At 66.9% G+C, this 16770-nt stretch overlaps 1 protein-coding gene across 1 annotated transcript; it reads right to left on the reverse strand.

Moving 5' to 3' along the window:
* Positions 1–351: 351 nt before the first annotated feature.
* DUSP8 (dual specificity phosphatase 8) lies at positions 352–16245 on the reverse strand. The gene is made up of 7 exons (XM_027531640.1): positions 16142–16245; positions 10323–10660; positions 8736–8874; positions 4963–5129; positions 4242–4401; positions 3988–4111; positions 352–3770 (listed from the first exon to the last, which is right to left on the reverse strand). Exons 2-7 carry the CDS (start codon positions 10551–10553, stop codon positions 2732–2734), a joined length of 1860 nt encoding a protein of 619 aa, XP_027387441.1. The 5' UTR covers positions 10554–10660; positions 16142–16245; the 3' UTR covers positions 352–2731.
* Between the last annotated feature and the right edge of the window lie 525 nt (positions 16246–16770).

Raw genomic sequence — 16770 nt, forward strand, 5'->3', positions numbered from 1 at the left:
CACATGGAGGTCTGCAGTGGGGTGTGGAACTGCTCCCAGCAGTTATTTCTGGAGAGGGGGTTGCGGGGAGCTGAAGGCCGAAACTGAGATTCCCTTTTATATAGTTCTACGTTATTTAAATTCTCAGTAGCTTGAAATAGCAAAAAAAAAAAAAAAAAAAAAAGGCTGTTCTACATCCTACATCTGCCCCTCCCCCTTCCCCCCTGCCCCCTGAGTTTAGGGTTCTGGGTTCAGAGCCATGAGTGGGAGGCAGTCTGGCTTTCCAGGTCCCATACCCTCCACCTTCTGGCCCCAGGAAGCCCCTCCACACAACCTCCCACCAGCCTGAAGAAAGAGGCAGCCAGACGCATGGAGAAAACACCCATCTCAGGATTTATTACAACACGTTGTTTCCAAATACAAAAGAAGGGGACAGGACAGGGAGCAGAGAGCGGCCGCGATGGGGGAGAGGGTGGAGAGGAGGGGCGGGCAGGTGGGTGGGCAGCCCAGTCCAGAGGGACCAGGAGCCGGGCGGGCGGACCTGCCACCTCTCCTCCGCTGGACTTTCCAGCAAATAATAGGAGGAGGCCAGGTCCATTCTGGGGACCCCATGCCAGGGCACTGGGCTGGCAGGAGGGGGGAGGGCCCTGGGGCCCCACTCCGCACCTCCCAGGGAGTGGGTGGGACTGACCAGGGAGGGGCTCTTGCTGGGTGCCTTGTGCCCCCGCATGGGGAGAGGCGTGGGCTGGGGGGCTGAGACAGGGACTTCTCCCTTCACAACGACTCACTTCAGCCAGTGTCTCAAGAGCAAAAGCCCCGACGTGCCCCGGGCCAGAAGCCACAGGGCACCGGCAGCCCTGGAGAAGGACGGAGGGAGGGGATCGGGCCGTGGGACCTGCCCCCAGGGCTGTGGGGCTCAACCAGTGGCCCCCACCACTGTCTCCTGGACAGCACAGGCGTGGGGCGCGGAGAGGGGACCAGTGCATCCTCCACACCCAGGGTCACCTCCGAAACCCAACGCAATAGACAGACAGGAGGCAGATTTACATAATCAATAATAATAATAATTAACCAATAATAATAAATACTTAAACCTCTAATCCATAGATTGCAAATACAACAATGATAGCTTATTTTCTTGGGGGAACGGGGTGGGGACAGAGGGAACAGGAACAGGACTTTTGCTCAAAGGAGGTTTGACAGGACAGGAGCTGGGGTCAAAAGAAGAACAAACAGAATAAACAGCTGGAGGGCAGCTGGGGGCAGGCAACCCCCGCCCACCTGCCCAAGCACTCAGTCCTGCCCAGGCCACCCCTCCAGCCAGGCCTTGGCCTCTCACCAAGTGACCAGCATCCACTCCTGGATGCTCCAGGACATCTGAAGGTCAGGGGACACCCACTCCTGCTGCCAAAAGCCTTGGGTCCCCCTGACCCCAGATGGTGGGGGGTGAGGATAGCTGGGGCTTTTCTCCTGCCCTCAACCCCAGGCTGGCCCACCTGGGCCAAAAAGCTAACGGGGGTTGGGGACTGGCATGTCACCTCGAAGATATCAGGGAGACTTGGGAGGGGAGCGCTCCACAGGAGAGGGGTGTACGGGGTTTTCCTCCTCCGAGGGCCCTGTGGGGGCTGGCAGACATGGGGGACACCTCCAGCATCTGCTCACATGAGGGGCCTTTAGCTGGAGGGGGCTCTCCCAAGTGAAGGAAAGCCTCCACACCCCACCCCACCCCCACCCAGAGGCATGAGGTGCCTCCTCTGAGAGGCACCTCGACCGGCAGAACAAGACCCTGAATCTATCTGCCCTCCGACCAGTGGAGCCAGCACGGCTGGCCCAGCTATTCCCACTGCCCCTCAGGGGCCAAGCTCCCCCTCTGCCAGTTCCCCACTTGGCAGCTGGCACTGGGGGGAGGAGCCCCACAAGGTGGAGGAGAGGGTAGCAGCCTCCTCGGGACTGGAACTAAGGCTGGACCCAGGCTCAGACGCGAGTGGGGCTGTTCCACCTCCACCCTGCCCTGGGGACTCATGTCCCCTCACACTCAGAGCCCCCTTCTCTGCACTGCTACCCTCTTCCGGACCCCACCCTGGCCCCCCAACACTTGGCAGGCAACAGTCTGGGGGGATGGGTGGCAGGGACGCCTTCGGTGGCACTGAGACTTGGTGCCTGGAGCTGGCAGGGGGCTGTGAGCGCCTCCTCGGCCACCCTCCCCCCCTCCCCCGGCTCCCGGGACACCCCCTCCCATCTATGGCTTTGGTGAGGAGCCGGGAGAGGAGCAGAGAAGGGAGGGGCAGGAGAGGACGCAGCGGGAGGGCAGGGAGGCTCTGCGGCTCAGTCTGCGGCAAAGGTTTTTTATCCTTTTTTCCCCTTTTCTTATGTAAAAAGTGCACGAAAGCTCAGCAGCCTCTTTGCAATGGTCAGCAGTGTTTCCTGGGGGAGGGGGCGGGGGAACCCCAGGCCTGGCACCCCAGCTTGCAACTGAAGGTGGCCTCATATTGCTTAGAAACGTGGGTTTCAGTTTAAATACCAGACAGTAAAAATAGAGCTCCGAGGACCGCCCGCACTGTTGCCAAATCATTGCCAGAATGAACAGCTTAAATAAATAAAAAATGGAAATATTTACTTCTCGATAAAAATCGCAGTAAAACCATTTACCTTTCTTTGCATTATATATAATATATATTTATAGCGGGCCCAGCCGAGGGCAGCCAAGGGCTCGGGGCGCCGCGTCCCCGCGGAGAGGCCGCTCCGGCCGCGGTCAGGACACCTCGATGACCTCCACGCTACCCGAGAAGCTGGCCTGCTTGCCCAGCGCGGCCAGCTCCTCGCCGCGCGCGCGCCCCTCCACCATGCCCTCCTCGAACTCCATTTGGCAGCTCCGGCGCTTAAACTGCGTCTCGGGGGCCGGCTCGTCGGGCCAGCCGGTCCTCGCGTCCCGGGCCTCGGGCCTCGCCGCATCCCGCCGCCGCAGGTCGCCGCCGCCCGCGCCCGGCCCCCCCGCCCGGCCGAAGGGTGCGAACCGCGCGCCGCCCGCGCCCTGTGCGCCCTCGGGGCTGCAGCACCACGGCCCGTCGGGGGAGGGCGTGCCCGGGGAGTCGAGCGGCGGCGCCCAGCCCCCGGGGCCTGCCGGCTGGCCAGGGCCGGGCAGCCCGGGTGCCGACAGGGCCGAGAGGCCGTGCCGCGGAGTCTGCCGGGTGGCGTCGCCGAAGTTCAGGCCGAGGCCTTGCGCCGGGGAGCGCGCCGGGGAGCCGGCTGGGGGCCGGGGCCGCCGGCGGAGCCGGGGGCGCGGGTCGGGCGCCGCGTCCGGGCTGTCGGGGCTTGGGGAGGGCAGGCCCAACGTGCCCCCGGACGGGCTGTCCAGTTTGCAGAGCTTGGGGGCCTCCCCGGGGTCCGGGGGCCCGGGGTCGTCAGGCCGCCGGCTCGGGGTGTAGGCCGATTTTATGTCCAGCGAGAAGGAGCGCTTGAGGCGGTTGGTGTCCTGGAGGCGGTCGGAGGAGAGGTGCAGGCCGCAGAGGCCCTGCTGCAGCGCGCTGGTGGCAGGTGCGGGGCCGGGGGCCTCCGCACCCCCTGTCTGTGCAGCCTCCCTGGAGGCGGCGTTCGCAGCACTCTCTGAGGTAGGTGGTGGCGGCGGCGGCGGCAGTGGGGCGGCAGGGCCCGGCAGGGGCTCCGGGGTCCCGGGGTGGGACGCCCCGTCGCCTTGCAGGGCGGCCAGCAGCTTCAGGCTGCGCTCGTACTCCAGCAGCTGGCCCAGGAAATTGAAGTTGGGCGAGATGGACGGGCGCCGGTCCTTCACGAACCTGGGGGAGAGCCGCGGGATGCGGGCAGGGCTCCGGCCGGGCCAGGCAGCTCCCCAGGCTCGCCCCAGCCCCCAGTGCCCACTCGGGGGCACCTAGCTGCTGGGCAGACCCCAGTGGGCCAGGGCTGGGCTCAGGCCTCCTCCCCGGCCCAGAACGGTGGCTCCGCGGACGAGCAGGTGGAGGGGGCGGGGCGAGCGGGTGGAGGGGGCGGCGCTACCTGTAGGCGTCGTCCGAGGACATCCCCATGGTCTTCATGATGTAGGCGATGGCGATGGTGGCAGAGCGGGAGATGCCGGCCAGACAGTGGACGATGACTTGGCAGCTGGACAACTTGGCTTTATCTGGGGGCAGGGGTCCACGTGAGTGCTGGGGCCGCACAGCCCTTCCCTTCCCTCAGGTTTCTCCCGCCCTCTCCCGCCCCTGCCTTCCAGCCCTCCCAGGGCCTGGGTGAGAGGGTGCCGGCCACCTCACCGATGAACTCGATGGACTTGTCCAGCCAGGGCAGCAGCTTTTCACAGTAGTTGTCATTGATGGGAATGCGCAGGAAACGGCTCTCGCAGATGAAGTCGGGCTTGGGGCAGGAGTTGCTGGCGTTGAGGACGTAGCTTATTCCGTTTTGGGTCATCAGATCCTGGGAGGGTAGGGAACAGGGTGGAAGCGGGTGCAGCCAACTGAAAACTGGGATGCCCTGGAGGCGGGGCCTTGGAATCTGGTTCCTGGAGCACCACCCCCCCCCCCCGCCCCCGCCTCCCCCCCGGCAGAGCCTACAAGCCCCTCGCTAGGTGGAGGGGTGGGGGGCCGCTCCTGCAAGACACGCCCACAGCCTGCTTCCCGCTCCCAGGAATTTTAAGGCTGAGCTGCCTGGGCGGTGGCTTTACCCTCTTTCCGCGTCACCATTTTTAAAACACGGGGTTCTTTCAGGGCTGGCCAGGGGCCCAGTGACATCAGCAGGCTGGCACGTAGGCTGCAGAGCCAAAGGGGCAGGGAGCCGCCTCTTTGCCCAGCCCTGCCAGGCCCCGTCCCCGCCCTGCCCTGGTCTTGCCAGGACCTCTGGGGTCCTGTGAAACCACAGGCAGACTCACACCCAGGTGTATCTACCCCTCACATCCACGGTCAGCTCCCCCACCCCCGCACCCCCCCTCCCCACCCCAGACCAGCCCAGGAGAGGCTCCGGCTCCGGCTACACACACACCTTGTTCAGGACATCCTTCTGAGAGCCCAGGTAGAGGTGAGGCAGGATGCGGGTCAAGCCCACGCTGGGCACAGGGAGGCAGGGCTGGGAGAGGCTCATGGGAAGCAGGGTAGCAGGCTTGCCCTCGCAGAGGCCGGGGAAGCAGGAGGAGAAGGTGGCAAAGCCCCCTGCGGGCGGATGGATGAGACGCATGTCAGGGGTGGGCCGGCTGGGGAAGGAGAGCGGCTGCCCAGCCTCCCCCTGCACAGACCCCAGCCCAGTCTGCCAGCAAGCCCCCGGCTGGAGCACCTGGTCTCCGTGCTGGTCCTGGAGGGCTCCAGGCTGTCCCGCTCCCATCACCCACCCCTAAGCCCACATCCCTCCTCATGCCAGTCAGGGGCTGGCCTCCCTCAGGACGCCGCTGTGATGCCCATAAAAGTGGAGGCCGTACAAATGACCAGTCAGCATGCAGCACAAGCAGCACCCACACACAGGCAGGTTCAGAGGCCACAGGGGTCTTCACGCTGTGGCGTGGGGCCAGGCTGGGCCTGCCCGCCTCTCCCCCAGGGCTGATGCAATCCCTCCAGTTGGCTGGGAGCCCTGGGCCAGGCTTGGATGCCAGGACAGAGAGGCAAGGGCTTTGAGGGCCACTCCCCCCCTGCCCTGGGCATGACATCACTCTCTGGAGCTGGCACAGCACACAGGGTCATGTGCGCTCGGGTTACGGCTCCATTCCACCCAGCAGGGGACGACGGAGGAGCAGAGGCTGGGCTGAGAAAGGAGCGCTGGGGACTGGGGCACGCAGGCTGCACGCTGTACACGTGGCCGGCGTGTGTCCTGCCTCCTTGCCCGCGCGTGTACATTGGACTGCACGTGGGCAGAAGGAGCCCCTCCGCTGGTCAGGAAGGGGCTGAGGGGGACCCACGGGCACACATCGGACTCAGCGAGTGACCTCGGGCTTCGGTGTCCTGGTCCTGCCTGCCCCAGACACTGTGCTGAGGTTCATGGAAGTGGATAAGCAAACAGCCAGGCCACGGCCGACCTGTCCCCAGGAGGCGGCAGAGGGGCGAGGCAGGCGCCCGCAGACACAGTTGGGGCCAGACCTGGCTGATTCCTGAAGACAGAGATGCCTGGCGACCTCGCTCTTCACCTAGACCCAGCTCAGATAAACCAGAGTGCCTGCCTGGTGCACTCCCGGGGCCCCTAACCAAGGCTGGACTTTGGGGGACCACCACCTCCAGGCTAGGGGCATGGAGGTATAAGCCTTGGAGGGGAGCCTGCTGGCTGCACGGGGAGAAGCAGGTGACAGAGGCACCGGCACTGCTGCTCAGGTCCCGAGGGGAGGCCGGGCCGGGCCCCAGCTCACTGTGCAGAGCCAGGGACCCCCGTGGGGGAGGGGCGGGGCCTGCACCATCTCTCAGAAGACCCTTCTCTGCCAGTCCCTTTCCTCTGCTCTCTCAGCAACAAAGACAGGCAAGTGTGTGGGGTGGAGAATTCCACCAGGAACCCCCTCTTCCTAAGGAGAGCCTCTAGGAGGGGCAGAGATCTGCCAGCCTTTGCTGCAATTCCTGGAACCCCCAAGAACGCCCTCTAGGCAGAGTCAGGCAGCTTAGAGTGCTCCCTATAGCCTCCCGTCCTCCCATGATTTCGGGACACCCCAGGGCCTAGGAATGGGTGACATAGGAGGGGCAGCATCTGTGCCAGCAGCCCTGGACCGTCTGTCCACCACTCCCCCCGGGTGCAGCCCTCTCAGGACCTGGGGAGGTGCCCAGACCTCCCAGGGCTCTCCAGGGCACCCTCCTTCGGTAGGGTAGCCCCCCCTCCCCAACCATGCCTTGCAGGTCAGGGAAAAACGCGCGTTCCGGGAGGCACTCCTGGCCCCACCCACCTCTGTCACTGCGCGCTCCAGTGCGGATGCGGCTCGGCCCGGATTTGGGGGCGCGCCCCGGAGCCCCCGCTGCCCGCCGCAGTCCCTGCCCGCCGCAGTCCCGGGCTGGGGCGGCACCCGCCCTCCGCGCAGGGGCCGCAAGCGCTGGAGTCCTCTCCGGCCGGGTCGAGAGGTGGCGCGCGCAGGGGCTGGGCGGCCCGCGGCGACCACACCGGCCCGCATTCCGCGCACCCCTTAAAGTGCCAGGCGCGCGTCCCCATGCCCGCCGGGAGTCATGGCCAGTAGCCGTGCGGGAGAGGCGCGGCGTGGTCTGGGCACCCGCTCGGGACCCCGGCGCGGCCCGCTTCCACCGCTCGCTCCGCAAAGCGCCCCGCCCTGGAGTTCCCTTCTCCCTGGCTGTGCCGCGCGTCTCCCTGGCGCCCCTCCTCCCACCCACGAAGGGGTCTGTCCTTCCCGCGGGCGTCTGCCCAGCCCGCTCCGTGTGCCTAGCTCGCTGGGCCGACGGCCTACCTCTAACCCTTCGGCCCTGCCCTTCTCCAGGGTTCGGGTGGGCGCTGCCCCAAGCCTGTCCCTCCTCAGGGTCATGACTGCTCCCTGGCTTGCTCCTCATAGAAACGGGGGAAACCCTCTAACCCTGGGGTGGGGCACCGCCAGCTCGCAGGGGACTTCCCACCCAGCTCACCCGGGGCCTGACCAGCAAGGGCCCTGGGCAGCCCAGGGGGAAGTGGGGCGCTGCTCCGGGACCCTCTTCTCAAACGTCTGGGAGGGCCTCTGGTGTCATATGTAGCAAGGGCACACACGCGCGTGTGTGCACACACACAGGGGCTCCCGGGGGACTGCGGGCAGACCAGGACACCTGTGACACCCCCCTCCGCTCGGCCCACACAGCCCCAGGGCATATCAGCTGTGTCAGCTCTGCAGCTCTGTGGCTTCTGGCTCCCAGAGCTCACACATGCACGCACACACACCCCCCCCCCCCCTCCATCCACACATGGAGAGCACAGCACACGCTCACAGGACCCGTTCTCTGAGGGGTCTGCCCGGAGCCCCGGCCCCTGGCAGCTGCTGGAGCAGTCTGCAGCCCCTCTCCTCACAGGAGGGCTGGCCTGGTGCCCCCAACGCCCGTCATGCTCAGGAGGTGCTCAGGGCAGGTGTCAGAATGAAGAGCAGCACCCTAGCAGCTGTGTGATGGTGGGGGTGATGGCGGTGTGGGCCCTCCCCCCACCCTCTCCTGCTGTAGCGCAGGGCACCCAGGCAGGGAGGTTGCACATCCTGGGGGACAGGCCCTGGGCCACCTGGGGAGGGGGCTGGCCAGTCTGATCTGGGGGAATGTAAGCCCCATGGGGACCTCCCCCTGGGCAGATAGCAGTGGTGATCAAATAGGCAGTTGCTAGGCTCCCTGTGCCAGCTGGAGCATTCAGAGGACCCCCCAGTGGGGGATCAATTCCTGCTCAGACTAGGGTTTCCCCAGGGTGGGGCCTATGCCTCCTCCCTCAGACTGTATGCGTGTGTGTGTGTGTGTGCGCGCGCGCGCGTACCTGTGTGGGTGGGGGGTAGCTTCCAAGGTACACCAGGTCTTTGCCTAGATCCCCCCCATTTCCCCTGCCTCAGGCCTGTGTTGGGGTTTCCCGCTGTCCATGTCTCACCTGCTGGTGGTGGGCCTGGGCCCTCGCTGGAGGTGGGACCTGAAGTGTGGGGGCCCGGGGGAGGGGGTCGGAGGAGTCCCTGAGAACTCGGAGCTCCCTAGCTTCGCCTCCACTGGGTCCCCACCGTCCCAGCAGACGCTGGGCCCTGGGCTTAGAGAGGAGAGCAGAGGCCGATCCGGAACGTGACCCTTTGGACGTGCCCACCCCTGCCCCCGCCCCCGCCCTGCCGCCAGCAGGGGAGAGAGGCCTCGGGAAGGCACCTGTAAGGATGGCCACGCTGTCGAAGCAGCCGTCAAGCTTGCTGAGCAGGATGGACAGGAAGCTGTCTGCGGCCAGCACGCTGGCGTCCCGGGTGCTCTGGTCGTAGACCACCACGTCCTGAGGCTCCGCGGCCTCCATCTGGGCAGAGGGCAGAGGTCAGGGGGGCCAGGTGCCCGCCAGTCGCCGCATCCCCTGCCGCCTCCACTGCTGCTGGTCAGGCGGTGGAAAGGGAGGGCCTGTCCCTGTGGTGCCTTGAAGGCAGGAAGGGCGGGCGCCCAGCCACGGTGTACACCTGGACAGCTGTGACTGTGCAGCCACAGGGCAGCCCCCCGGAGCAGGGAGGGTCGGGGGACACAGCCCCCTGAGGCAGCCACGCTCCCACATACAGTTAACAGACACTGGGGGCCCAGCCCCTGTGGAGGAGACGCGGGGCAGGCGTGAGTTCCCAGGAGGCGCATGCGGGCGCCCTGACCTCCGGGGCACAGGGAGGCCTGGCTGGCTCCCAGGGAGGCCGAGGGCCCCAGGAGGCACACGTTGGGGATTCTGAAGGCTGGGTGGGGGGACCTCTGGGTCTGGGGTCTCCTTCTGTCCCTGGCCAGTGATGGGGCCTTCGGAGGCTGCAGCAGGCCCTCCTTGCCCCCAGCCATCCCAGTGGAAGCAGTGGGAAGCTGGGGCCCACCGGCCCTCCCCTCTCCACTGCCAGCTGGGGGCCCAGATGTGAGCCGCTGGGCTCGGAGCAGCTGGTAGCCCGCCCCCAACACGCTCAGCCCTTAAGCTCGCTGAGCTGCCAGCCCTGGGCCGATGATGTCACCGACAGCCAATGGGAGAGCATTCTGGCCCAGCACTTGCTGGGGGTTATTCATCACCGGATTCCCCTCACTGGAGGCCGCAGGGGACTCCCGTCTGGCTCCTCTCACATCCCAGCTCTGCCTCAAGCAGGGCCAATGACCAAGACCCCTCCCTGAGCCTCTGGGCCGCCTGGGGAGCCAAACCTCCCCCACGTGGGCTTCGCAGGTCACAGTCCAGTGTGGGCTCGATGCCCCTGGGCAACAGAGACAACTATTGCCTGAGGTGACCAGCGACGGTCTTGCAGGCCTCGGAGAGAGCTCCTGGTCCTCAGGATCCAGGGGGAGAGACCGGGACTGGATGCCCCTGTGCCTGTGTGAGCCCCCAGCCGCCCGTCTGGTCCTCTTCTGAGTCCTCAGGGTGGTCAGAGAGGCCTAGCCGCCCTCCTCGCTGCCCGTCTGTCTCCCGTGTCCCCCCCGGCTCCATCCACAGCCCGGGCACAGCCACACCACGTGGCTGGGCCCTGCATGGAGGCCTCTGTGTGGGGCTGAGTGGGGACCCGGGCAGGGTCAGTGGCTCTGTGGGGAGGGCAGGAAGCTGGTAGGAGGGTGTTGAGTCTGTCGGCGGAGGGTCACCCTGGGGAGGAGCGCTCTTGTAGTCCTAAGGTGGACAGGGGCGCTGCCTGCCAATGGCTTGGAATCTGACCCCGAGGAGCACAGAGCAGCTTCAAGGGCAGAAAAAGGGAAGGCTGCCCCAGCCCTGGCTCCCGGAGGAGCCAGAGAGACGGGCGGGCTGCATACCTGGCTGCGGGCGGCAGGCTGGATCAGCTCAGCAATGGTCACTTTGCCCTGCTGTAGCCGCCGCTTCACCAGCTTGGAGCAGCAGATGTTGACGGAGCTGAGTACGTGCCAGCTGTTGTACTCCACGAAGGAGCGGCTGTCGATGACCAGCGGACCCCCGGGCCCACCCCGCAGCAGGCTGGCCAGCCTCTTGGCATCCATCACCTTCCGTGGGAGCCGGTCCCCGGCCATGGCGCGGCAGTGGGCAGTGGGGAGGGGCGACCCCGGGAGTGGGCAGGGGCAGCTCCAACGGCCTGGACGTGGCCTAGGGTTTGGAGTGCCCAGGCATGGCGCCAGACCTGCGGGGAGAGGCGGACGGTCAGTGGTCCCGCAGGCCCCTGGGCCTCGGACGGGCTGGCAAGGGGACTGGTCCAAGGGCAGCGTGTCTGGGGCTGACACATGCCAGTGGGGAGGGTTCTCGCTCCCTCTGGCTCCTTCATGGAGGTTGGGCTCCCTAAGCCTGCTGCTTTCCCGTTGGGGTCTGTGACCCTGGGAAGGGTGCTCGGGCGGGGCTGGTCCCGTCCTGAGCCCTCCAGGTCACAGCGCCAGCCTCTCAGCAGGACATAGCAAGGCGAGTGGGGCCACAGAAGGCAGGGCCGCAGGACTCAGGCAGGGTGAGGCCCGAGGGTCCCTCCCCCAGGCCAGGCCCCCCGGACGCTCACCCCTCCCAGGGCACCCCCTTCTGCCCCCGCGTTGCCTGTCCTGTCTTGGGGATGCAGGTCTCTCCCCGCCCCCCACTTTCTGGACGGCGTGGGCCGCTGGCTCCATAAGCCGATCATCTGGATGGGGTGGAGGGCAGGGCACTGACTGGGCCAGGAGCTCTGCGTCCCAGTTCTGCGGGCCAGGGTTCAGGCACACAGGGGGCCAGCCTCCTCCTCCTTCTTCAGGGCTGGGTCACACACTTACGAAATGGGGGAGACACTATGATGGGGCACCGCAGACTCATCAGTGCCCTGGGGTTGAGGAGGCCCCTTTGGGGGCCTGGTGGGTACAAGGACTGTGGTGCGGTGGAGGGCACCCAAGGATAGTGGTCAGCGGTGAGTGTGGGTGACTGTGTAGGACCCTCGGGCTCAGGGGTGACTGGAGGGAGTAGGAGGTGGGTGGGACGTGAGGCTCTGGAGTCTGGGCGGAAGCCCCCTCTGATTTGGTGCCAAGCCTCTGCCACCACTGGCCCACCTGCCAAGACGGGCCTTTCTCAACGCCCCCCCTCCCAGGCCTCACAGTACCCAGGGAGGCATGCATCTTCAGGATGACAAGTTTGCTCGAAAGCTGGGGAAACTGAGGCTCGGGGGAGGGGTGGGATTAACCCAAGGTCGCATCAAGGACACTGGACAGAAAGGGGCCCACGGCCGCCCTGATCACCCGGGGTCTCTCCTCTGCCAGCTTGGGGGGTGGGGAGGCTGAGAGACGGACTCCCCCACAGGGCCAGCAAGGGAACTCCCTCGGTAAGCCCCTCGCCGGCAGCCACAGAGGGTGCTGGGGTGCGCGGCGCTTGGAGACACGCCTCGCCTTTCAGTCAGCACTGACGACCCTGGGGACGGTGGCCACTGTCTCTGCGCCAGCCCTTGGGATGAGCTCCCAGGCTCGTGGGGGGTGCCAGGGGTCACAGAGGAGTAGGTGCAAGGCGGGTGGGGACTGGCCCACCTGGCATGGGCAGCCCAGGGCTGGGCCACTGGAGCTGGTGCCAAGGGAGGCCCTGGACAGTGCTGGGGCCTCGAGGTCCTGCTCACAGATGCTGCTCCTCAGGCGCTTGGGCGCCTTGTTGGTGGGGGCAGGGCCTGGGGTGCAGACGGGGCCCTGCCCTCCTGAGGGCCACGGCAAGACAGTGGGGCTGCCTGCTGAGGGGCCCGACCTGCTCTGAGGCCTCTGTCCGCGTGCCCAGGGGACCCCAACTCGACTCCTGGTCGAGCGGTTTTGAGAGGTTTTTCCAAGTTCTTGCCTGACTCCCTTTAAGGCTGGGACAGGCCCCGCCTCCAGGCCCCCCTGACGCACCTGGGCAGAGCCTCCCACCATGGGATGTGGGACCTGCATCCAGTCCAGAGGCCCAGGGCCCCGACAAGGAGACCGTGGGGTGGGGACACCACGGGCAGAGCCTCCTCCCACGGGGGTGGTGGGGCGGGGGAGGAGGCCTTTGCTGCCCCTGCCCTCCAGTCCTTACACTGCCAGAGCGGCGTGAAGGGGTGCTCACTGCACGGAGGGGAAAGGAGGCTGGCGGAGGGGCAGGGAGGTGAGGCCGGAGACCCGCGGAGGAGAGGGGGCAGGGGCTGGAGGGGTGGACGGCTGGCCTGTGGGCCCACCTGGTACCTGGTCCCCAGCCCCGGCTCCTGAGGAGCCTCTGGCTTGGCCCTATTAACCACTGTAATATTGTTATTTGCAGCTGAGGGGGACTCATTAGCAAGTTGGCACCTCCGTTGTTGCCATGGCAACAGCAGGGGTGCCAGGCAACCGCTGCTCCTGCGGCAGCAGGCGGAGCTGCAGAGCCAGGTCCGCTCCTCGCCTGCTCCCCGCGCACGCCCTCAGGTGCCCAGCAGCTGGGGGGGACCAATTCAGCCAGGCCCGCCCGCCCCTGCACGCCCCACCAGGTCCTAACCCTCCAGTCACCTCCCACATGCACAGGCTCACTCTCCCATCCTGGGGAGCCCTGCCCTTCCTGGGCGGGACCCCCTGCATTGTGCTGGCCCCCAGGCCCTCCTTGGGCAGACCCCTCACTTCCCCAGCTGCGACAGTCAGAGCAGGGCGCAGAGCTGGGCAGAGCAGGGTGGGGTGGAGATGCTGCAATAGGCCAGGTGGGCGCAGAGAAAATGGATGTGTAGGGGCTTGGGCCTCCCGGCTTTTAAGGACCCCCTGCAGGCTCAGCTGAGACCCTCCCCCGGGGAGGGAGCACCCAGAGCCTAGGTCAGCTGGGAGCCTGGGTCAGCCCCACCAGAGGGCAGCAGCCGAGGAGACAGGGTCCCAGGCCAGAAGCAGGAGGAGCCCCGCCCCTCCCTGCCTGCTGCTGGGCCAGGCCTGGGAGGCCACAGGCACCGCCTCCCTGCTTTCCTGGGATCCACGGCGCCGCCTGGCCCTCATGTGAAATACAGGCTGGACACAGCCCTTTGCCACTGGCCACGCTCATGGCACGTACTTACCCGGTTCCCACAATCCATCCCAGCCCTGTGTGCCGTGATTCACACGACAGTACGTGTGTGCACGTTCACGTGGTCACTGCACGCATGTGTCCTCACCTTCTGCACGCGAGTGCCCGAGATTCCAGCACGCCCCAGCCCCAGATGCAGCCACAGCCTCTCCTCATCGGCTCCCATGGCCTCCAAGAGGGACATCCGTGTCCCTCAGCACGTGTACAACCAGAAAACTCCCAGCTAGGGGCATCCTCACCAGGGCACCTTGTGCTCAGCGTCGGGGGACGCGGGAATCCCAGGAAAGGCAGACAGAGACCCTGGCCACCACTCAGCGTGGCTCCTGCCTGGCGGAGCCAGGTCACCAAGGTAGGCCTCAGGCAGAGCTGACGGCGCACAGACCCCCGGTGCTGGGTTTCCGGCTCACTCTGACCCGGGGGCAGGCTTGGAGGCAGAAACTGCTACCCTCTGGAAGCCAGGAGAGAGGCTGGCAGGGGTGGCCTCTCACAGGCAGGGGCCCACGTGCTCACCAGGTTGGCTCTCTGCACCGCCCCCCAGCTCTCTGAGATGACTGGCACAGGACCCAAGCTGCGTCCACTCTGTCCTGGCTGCTCTTGGCAAGGCCAGGCAGAGCCAGCCTGACCTGGGGAGGCTATGGACTTGGGAGACAGTGGGGTGGGGCTCTATCCTCAGTGCCCAGGAGTTGGGGGCTGAACTGGGACTGGAGGGCTTGGCACAAGGGTCCTCAGGGAGGCAGGCTCAGGACGCACCAGTCTCGGCTTCCTCTGCTCCTGCCTAGCTGGTTTTATCCCCGCTGATCAACAGGACTTCTACTGGGCACCCCTCCCCCATGCTAACTGCCGGGGCCAGAGCCCACCAGTCACCGTCTGAGGTTCAGGCAGAGGGGGCCTCAGCCTGTGCAGTCTGACAGTCTCAGCCCGAGCCTCATCACTGTTGCTGTGGGCTCGCCCCTTCCTCTCCTCTCCTTGGGAGCTGCACATCTAGGAGACAGGCAGACAACCTCCACTTCCTCCACCCCTCCTCTAGGCAGGAGACTACGGGCCCCCCACCCCCCACCCCAAGCTCTCTGATTGCAGCTTCTGGGCCTCAAGGTCAGCCTCAGCCTAGAGGAGAGGTGATGCTGGGAAGGGTCCTGGTGCGGAAAGGGGCTTCAAACATCTTTCTGCATCTCTGTGCCTGGAACCTGCCCTTTCCAGAGGCAGCCTCTGGGATCCAGGAAGCTTCCGGAGGGCAGCAGGGGACTAGAACCTGCCTAGCAACTCCCCCAGGGCCCTAGGCTGACTACAGCAGGAGGTATTTCAGTTAGACTTCAGGACGAACTCCCAGTCCCTGGTCACATGACCTGGCCATCTTTGGCGAATGCTTATCAACCATCTGAGGAGCAAATGCCAGGGACACCTGCCATCTTGGGGCAGGACAGGGGTGCTGGATGCTACCTGCGTTTCCTGGGCTGCTGTGGGAGCAAGAAGGACTCGGGGAGACGCTGGGAACGGACAGTCTCTCAGACCTCCACAGACCCCCAGGAGCAGAGGGCACAAGGCAGGAAGAACCCCCTCCCCTTCACCAAGCTGCGCAAGAAAACTGCAGACCGCACACTCCACCCGCCGCCTTTCTCCCCCATCCTACGGAGGCCGCCCACCCCCACCCCATCACTGAGAGCCCAGGCCCCAACGCTCCCCCTTGCAAAGTCAGTACATTTTTTGCAGCAGGAAATTAGAAGGTAAATTCTCCCAGAAGGGATGACCTCGTGCAGACTGGGCCCATTTCTGCCCCTTCCCCTCCAGGCCAGACTATTACATACCCTTCACCCCAAGGTGGGTGCACAGGCTGAAGGAGGCTGGTTGCACTCAGCCTGGCAGTGCCAGCCCCTCCCCCAGCACCCGCCGCGTCTGCAGCAGGCTGGCGGCTGGCCTTTATTCCGCAGAGGCCAGCTGAGCTCCCTGAGGTGGGGGTGCCCATCGCAGCGTGGCAAGACAGGGGAGAAGGCCAGACACGGAGCGAACCTCTCCTGAGGCTGCCACCCGCCAAACGCCCTGAGCTCCAACGGCCCAGGCCGCCGCATTTCCGCGCCCGGCCCTGCAAAGGACGATCCTCTTCAATCCTGGTCCCTGTGGTGGGGGTGCTTTTCGGGGGGGCACATGGGGCTCAGATAGATCCACGCTCGATCTTAATGGTCGTCCTCGTCCTTAATTCATGCCCCTCCCCCACCAAAATAAGAAAGAATCGCGCGTAGAAAGGCGGCGAAGCGGTGGCCGGGTGTGTGCCGGGCCGGGGTCCGCGGGGCGCCGCGGGAGGCGGGGGAAGGACTTCTCGGTCGGGTCGGCGGCGCTCCTGAGGGCCGGTGGGGGCCGCTCATCTCCAGGCCATCTCCTCTTCCCCGTGCCCGCCCCGCGCAACCCCCCGAGCGCTCCCGATGCAGCGCCCACCCGGCCGAGCCGGGCGCTCGGGCCGCGCGCCGGTGATCCCCTAGCCCCTCGGCGCCCCGCGCGTACCCCCAGCACCTCGGCGCCTCGCGCGTCGCCCCCAGGCCCCCGGCGCTCCGCGCGCCCCCCCTCAGCCCCGCCTGCGCCCCGCACGAACCACCACCCCCCCGGCCCCGCCGGCGCCCCGCGCGTCCCCCAGCCCCACCGGCGCCCCGCTCACCTCGCTCTCGCTCGCCTCAGGCCGGCACCCGGGACCTGCGCTGCGCTCAGCGCGCCCGCTCCGCCGCGCAGCCCATGGGCCCGGCGGGGGCCCGCGCAGCCGGGGCCGGGGGAGCGCGCGGGTCGCCGCCGTCGCCGCCGCCGCGGGGAGCGCTCGCACGGGCCCGAGCGCGCGCACTGCGGGCGGGCACGCGCGCATCCCACCCCGCGGCTCGGCGGGCGCGGCCGGGGCTGCTCCGGCTCGGGCTCGGGCTCGGGGTCCGGCGTCCGGCGGGGCGGGGGGCGGGGGCCGCGGAGCCGGCTTGGCCGCCGCGCTCGGCCGCGAGTGACAGGCCCGGGGCGGAGGGCGGGGCCGCCGGCGGGGATGAGGTCATGCCAAGCGAAAAAAGCCCCTGACGTCACCTGCAGCCAATCAGCGCACGCGGCTCGGGGGCAGGTGACGTCAGCCAGCGCCCCGGCTCCGGGTGCAGATTAGAGGCGGCGGCCGTGGGGGGCGGGGGCCGGCCTCCGCGCCGTCGCCGGGCGCCCTCTGCCCTCCCCTCTCGCCCCGGCCCCGGATCTTAAAGGGGCCGCGCGGCCTCCGATCCCGCGCCTGGAACCCCACCTCCAGGAAGCCCTCCGGGCCCCAGC

This window comes from Bos indicus x Bos taurus, chromosome 29, assembly GCF_003369695.1.
Source record: "Bos indicus x Bos taurus breed Angus x Brahman F1 hybrid chromosome 29, Bos_hybrid_MaternalHap_v2.0, whole genome shotgun sequence".
In the NCBI taxonomy this organism is placed as follows: Eukaryota; Metazoa; Chordata; class Mammalia; order Artiodactyla; family Bovidae; genus Bos; species Bos indicus x Bos taurus.